This window comes from Helianthus annuus, chromosome 17 (assembly GCF_002127325.2).
Source record: "Helianthus annuus cultivar XRQ/B chromosome 17, HanXRQr2.0-SUNRISE, whole genome shotgun sequence".
Lineage (NCBI taxonomy): Eukaryota > Viridiplantae > Streptophyta > Magnoliopsida > Asterales > Asteraceae > Helianthus > Helianthus annuus.
In genome coordinates this window covers 60,311,915-60,318,525 of record NC_035449.2, presented here as the reverse complement: position 1 = coordinate 60,318,525, position 6,611 = coordinate 60,311,915, and the positions used below count along the sequence as shown (strand labels likewise).

The 6,611-nt window shown below is 37.5% G+C and overlaps 1 protein-coding gene across 1 annotated transcript; it reads right to left on the bottom strand.

The window, feature by feature from the left end:
• Positions 1–311: 311 nt before the first annotated feature.
• Positions 312–2,701, bottom strand: LOC110921849 (transcription factor bHLH30). Its single transcript, XM_022166175.2, has 2 exons — positions 1,815–2,701; positions 312–961 (listed from the first exon to the last, which is right to left on the bottom strand). Exons 1-2 carry the CDS (start codon positions 2,451–2,453, stop codon positions 500–502), a joined length of 1,101 nt encoding a protein of 366 aa, XP_022021867.1. The 5' UTR covers positions 2,454–2,701; the 3' UTR covers positions 312–499.
• Between the last annotated feature and the right edge of the window lie 3,910 nt (positions 2,702–6,611).

Below are 6,611 nucleotides of genomic sequence, written 5' to 3'. Positions count from 1 at the left end.
CGTACCACTTCAATTCAAAAAGATAACGGCTTGCGCTAGTTCCGTCCTCAACATTTTTAACTACGCGTTATCTTTTTGGACTGAAATAACACGTTTCAAAAATGTTGAGGACGAAAATGACGTAAATTTTTTTCTGTACTATAGTATCATTTTTCATCAAACCATAAAGATGAAAATGGGAGTTAACTCCAAAAGGCCCATATATACATACATACATCATATACATAAATATATAATATGTGATAAGCGAAATAGGAAATGCATAAGGAGACAACCAGTTAGTACTTGCTGTCGTTTCTCTATAGACATAATAACTTCAAGCAACACATCAGTCATATCATTTAATCCAACAAAAGTTCCATATAAAACATAAAAAGACTCGGAAAGAACACACAGAAAGTGAAAACAAATAACTTAAAACCCAATATCTCAAGGGATAAGAAACAACATACATCCTTAAAGGCACAACTCCTGAAGTTCTTTATAAAGACACATATGATCATGTCCTACGATGATCAACACCATTGATGTTGTTTGTTCTTTGTCTCTTAACACTTCCAGAAGAAGACTCATGATCCCCATTTGTCTTCTCCATCACTGCTTTGAATGCTTCTTGGATCATGTTTATCGAGTAATTTGTGTTATCGTTGTTGTTTGAATCTTGATCTCCGGTGATGAACAAGACGTTCTTCATGCGACCGCCAAGTGTTGTGATCTCGGCTTTTAGGGTTCTTAGCCTAAGCGCTTTTAGGGTTTTGATGAGGTCCGGTAAGAGATCGGATCGGTCCTCACAACATAATGATGCTCGGATGACTATATTGCCGTCTTCGTCAGATGTGTTGTCAATGGTTAACTCATCAGTCTCTGTTGGGACAGGACTTTGTTCTGCTATTATGGATGTCTGACGCTTGAGCTCCTTCACATGTTGTATCACTTCAGCTAACAATGAAGCCTTGTCCGTCTACACCAATTTACATAATAAGTAGATTTATAACATGATAATCTTACAACTAAAAACATCAATGGATAAATGTACATTATACATTGTCTTAATTATAAGAGTATAAGAGTCAACAACGAGATTCAAAAACCCATTTCCTACCGTTAAATCTTGTGCATATATTTCAAAAAAAAAAAAAAAAAAACCTTGGACTAAACCATGCCCTTTATCAAAGGTGGCTTTATATGATATAAAATATTCCAAAAATTTGACATGAACCACTGAATCACTAACTTAAAATGCTTGATATGCATGCAGCATGCTCATATGATGCACACTTTGTCATTTATGTGTGCCTATGAATGTGAAAGAAAGATAATTAATGGAAACTGAAAGAAAACATGATGAAGTTATTAATAAAATAACAATAATGGAAACTGAAAGAAAACATGATGAAGTTATTAATAAAATAACCACAGTAAAGAATATCTTTCATATACATGTTATAATTTATTAAGTGTATAGCTAATACTTATTATGTTGGCCGGGTTATTGATTCAACAAAAATGTTACGAAGAAATGTTGTTTAATATATAGTATCATCTTGTTTTTTTTGGGAAATTTTAGAAATTCACGATAATAAGTCTAATGAATATATGACTTGTTTTGGAAAGCATTTCTCCTAGAAAAATCCGAATGTGATCCCAGAAAATTAGAGTTTTCTTTTCTAATATGATCAAACTATATTACTGTGACACGATACCCACCTTTTGGGTCAAATAACCGATTTTTTTCATGCATATACACACAACAATGAAGGTGAGTGTAACCATCATTTGTTTTATTTTTTAATGTTTCAACAAATAATACTTACTTTGGTGGTGCTTGGGAGCAAGCTACGGAGTTTAGCAAGATGATTGTTGATTCTCTCTCTACGTCGCCGTTCGGCTTCACTATGGCTCTTGGAAGCTGCTAAAGCTTTTGCATCCATGATCTCTTGAGCAGTCATCTTACCCATTTCAGCTTGGAGCCCAAAGGGCATAGACCCTGGTTGAACCATCTGGCCCAGTGTCTCGGATATGAGCCTCAAGTTGTGGTCTGATGAAGATGTACTACCCTCATATGCAAACTGCAATCCACCAGGAACCCTCCTGTTAAACAAACCACCATACGGCGATAGCGATGAGGGTGGCGGTGGTGGCGGAGGGAAGAGGTATGAGTTTTGGTCAGGGTAGGCAAGATCCGGGGTGTACCCGGTGCTGTGGTGGTGGAATGCTTGAGGTAGGATCCAGGGTTGTTGCTGTGGGTGCAAGATTGGAGAGACTTCTGATGATGATGTGTATGAATAATCATTAATACCCATGTTTTGATGTTGAAGTTGTTGGGCAATTGATGGGTGTTGTTGTTGATCAAATGTTGGTGTGTTTTGAAAATCTTGATAGTGATCAGCAACTTGTGGTTCTTGTTCTTGATCTTCTACTACTTGTTCTTGGTCTTCTCTCTTAGAACACATAATAGTTTTGGCTCACAACTATATGGTGTCTACATAGGTATTTACACCAACCCACATGTTTATGATAAATAAGTTTTGATATGAAACAACTCTGGTGGAAAATGTGGAATAAGGAAATGAATGGGATCAGAAAACAGTTAAATAAACCTTCTGCTGATAGTGAAGCCCCCCTTAATCACATCACCTTTCTCCTTTTCCAAATAGAACCTTGCTTATAATGATCACTCACTCTTTCTCTCTCTTAGGAATGTCAGGTTTTGTTGTATAAGGTGGGGACGTTGATAGACCCTATTGATCCTTGGAACAATCAAGTAAAAACACTTTCTTGCTTGTGCTAATATTTCGTGGTGATCTTTTAGGGCTTGCTTTTTCGATTTCTCTCTCCTCTCATGAGGGAGTGACCGCTTCTTACCTTTCCTTTATCCTTACGAAATTAACTTTTAAGACATATATGCATATAATATATATATATATATATATATAGAGAGAGAGAAGGGTCGGTTATTGTATAAAATGTCTTAACATACGAAGCGTACGAGATTCAGTATCAACATACGAAAAATTGGTTTATAACATGCGATTTTGGTATTCTTTAACATCATGTGAATTTGTTATTTTTAATAACATACGAAATATATATATATATTTTTTATAAAAATGTGATTTTCATCTTTTTAATATGCGATCTTCTGTTTTTACGACATGCGACTTTTTGTTATAACATGCAAATTTGACATCATGTACGCTTCGTACGTTAAGACATATTGTACGATACACTTTTTCTATATATATGGGTGAAATCCGATAGAAGTAGAATTTGAAACAAGTAAAATTTAAGCGTAAAATGTGCGAAACACTATAGCAATTATGATTGAACTAGATTAATAATTATTATACTTCAACAAAATAAGTAGTCTGATAACTACATTTGAACTCTAACCTAATAATACTTACTTTTGTTCAAACATAATTACTTTATTGCTTCGCATACTTTGCGTGGAAAAAAACAATTATTATTTGATCCTAACACCATATAGACACGCGGTACGTTCACATACATGCTAATAAAATAGGCTAGGTCTATTCGCATACGTCGTTTGTCTTTTTTCACACCCAAAGCGCCCCGCTATGGCCAAAGCGGGGCGCTTTGGCTTTGGTCAACAGTCCTTGTCTGTTGACTAAGCCAAAGCGCCCCGCTTTGGCCATAGCGGGGCGCTTTGGGTTTGCAAAAAGACAAACGGCTTGGGGCTTGGGGTGGGGATTATTTGGGTTGATTTTGGTTAGTTTTGTAGGGATTTTTGGTTGAATTAGTATGGTAGATATTTTTGAAGTAAAAAATTTTTATGTAATATTTGCCGTTATGAATAGGAATTTGTTTTTGAATGATTGAATGTTGCCTTTTTTGAATTAAAATGTCGTTATTTTATTAAATTAACGTTGTTTTATAATTACGTCGTTACGTCGTTATTTTTACAGAAGGTGTATATAATAAGTTGAACGAGCGTTAAATAAAGCGAACACGTTAAATAAAATATACAGAAAGCATTAAACGTAAACAATCCAGAACCAACGTGATGTAAATAGAAGATTAACTGCAATATATATATATATATATCAGTTTGTACATACAATACACAACAAAAAGGTACAACTGAGTCAATAATAATACATAACAAAACACTAAACAAACAAACTAAATGTACTAATCCTCGTGCGGTGGGGACGGTGGGAGGGGACGTGGAGGCAACGCAGCGAGCTCTCGTAGCTCAACGAGCGTCTCGACCATCCACTCAATGAGTGCGCCCTGACGTCTGAGGCGCCGGTCGAAGTCCCGAGCCACCTCACGCGCTACCGGAGGTAGGTCAGCGTAAACGTGCTGCGGGTACTGTGGAGGCTCAGGAGCTGGCTCAACTGGTGGTACGTGGACCTCCTCGACCCGGTCCTCCTGCGCCGGATCATCCTGAGCCTGAGGCTGAGGCTGAGGCTGAGGCTGAGCCTGAGCCTGAGCCTGAGCCTGAGCCTGAGCCTGACCCTCAGGCTGATCCTCAGGCTCATCGATGCCCAGAGCCCGTCGCTGAGCCCGCCGAGCGGCCTGCTGAACATCAGGAGGGGCTAAGATCCCAGGCCTCGCCTCGATAACAACCGGGATGACCTCCGGCAACTCCACTGGCTGAAAAATCAGCCCGTCAGCACCCCTGAACCGCAGACCGACATCAAAGGTACGGGTGATCTGCATAGCGGATACTGACGCGCGGCCCAACCTAGATGACGGGACCGGATCGGACAGCAGCGGATCTAGCTCGGGCACGATCCCTAGCGATCGTGCAATGGCAGTGATAAACGAGCCAGTGTGAAGAAACCCGCGGAGCTGCCGGTGGTATGCAGTAGCAAAGTACTCTGCCAGGCTGGCTGCTAGATCGCAGGGCTGGCGGCGTAGTAGGCAGTAAAGAAAGAAAAGGTCACTAAGGTTGACCTTCTCCTTGCTGGAACCCCGCGGCACGATAGTCGACGCAATCACCTGGTGCAGGTATCGGTACAAGGGATCTACAATGGTGGTGGCCTTTTGCCAGGATTTCCCAAAGGGAACCCTGGAAATGGCCCTCCAGAAACTAATAAGCGTCTGCCTGTCCATCATCGTAACAGCCTGCGTATACAAATCAGTATCAAGCTCAGGCTCAGTGTACAAACCTGTGTGGACAGCAAACTCCCGCACACTCATCTCAAACTGCTGACCGGCCAGACGGAAGGTAACCTCGTGTACCGGAAATAAAGGGTCCTCCACGTAATCCGCCGGATGCGGCGCGTATGTAAACGTAGAGCAAAACTCGTACGTAAGCTCCGGGTACGAGTCCTCCATCGCCAACTGAAATAGGCGCGACCAAGGAGTATCTAGCCCAACTATCTCTCGCGCCCGCTCGATCTCCCCCACGGTAGCTAGCAGCTCCCAGTCTATACCTACGTGCTCCCCAATCGGTATAGTGCGCAACCTAGCGCATCTCCCTCTCGCCCGTGACCCCACCGGAAACTGAAGATACGGACACTCCGGCTCCTCCTCGCCCCCCTCCACTCCCTCATCAATATGCTCAATCTCCTCATCGGATAAATCCATCCCTGCACGTTGATCAATTAAACAAATATTAATAATTAAACAAATAATAATAAATAAACAAATAATAATTATTAAACAAATAATAATTATTAACAAATAATAATTATTAAACAAATAATAATTATTAAACAAATAATAATTATTAAACAAATAATAATTATTAAACAAATAATAATTAAATAATAATAAATAAACAAATAATAATTATTAAACAAATAAAAATTAAATAATAATAATTAAACAAATATTAATAAACTAATAATAAATAAACAAATAATAATTATTAAACAAATAATAATTAAATAATAATAAATAAACAAATAATAATTATTAAACAAATAAAAATTAAATAATAATAATTAAACAAATATTAATAAACTAATAATAAATAAACAAATAATAATTATTAAACAAATAATAATTAAATAATAATAAATAAACAAATAATAATTATTAAACAAATAAAAATTAAATAATAATAATTAAACAAATATTAATAAACTAATAATAAATAAACAAATAATAGTTATTAAACAAATAATAATTAAATAATAATAAATAAACAAATAATAATTATTAAACAAATAATAATTAACAAACGGGTCAATAAATAGTCTAAATTTGCCGTTTTTTCTTTTATACATCATTTTTTAATATATATGGACTATACGGCAAGTTTCGGATCAAATCGGTTACGTGTGATGTCTTATTCCGTTATCTCGTGTCATTTAGGTTTGAAATCACAAGTACTCCTGTGAGAAGTGTTATGTGTAACAGCCGCCTACCGTACATGAACATGACTTAATTTTTCATTAATTGTAGTATTATGATGTATGTTGTCATTTCGGGTCGTACAAGTGCGTATTGAATCCGATTGGGTCGTGTCGGTGACATTCGGTTTTTAACGTGATGTAACGCGTATATTGAACAAACACAAACGTGGTTATTATTAAACACATTTAGGATACACGAACACAAACGTGATTATTATTAAACACATTTAAGATACATCGTGAACATATGGGGTTGCATTAAGGTCGGGGGCACGA

Excerpts from the sequence above, each read along its gene's own strand:
- LOC110921849 (XM_022166175.2), bottom strand. The coding sequence starts at position 2,453 with ATGTGTTCTAAGAGAGAAGACCAAGAACAAGTAGTAGAAGATCAAGAA. Across the intron at positions 962-1,814 it reads TGCTCCCAAGCACCACCAAA|ACGGACAAGGCTTCATTGTT; the intron begins GTAAGTATTATT and ends AAATTGGTGTAG.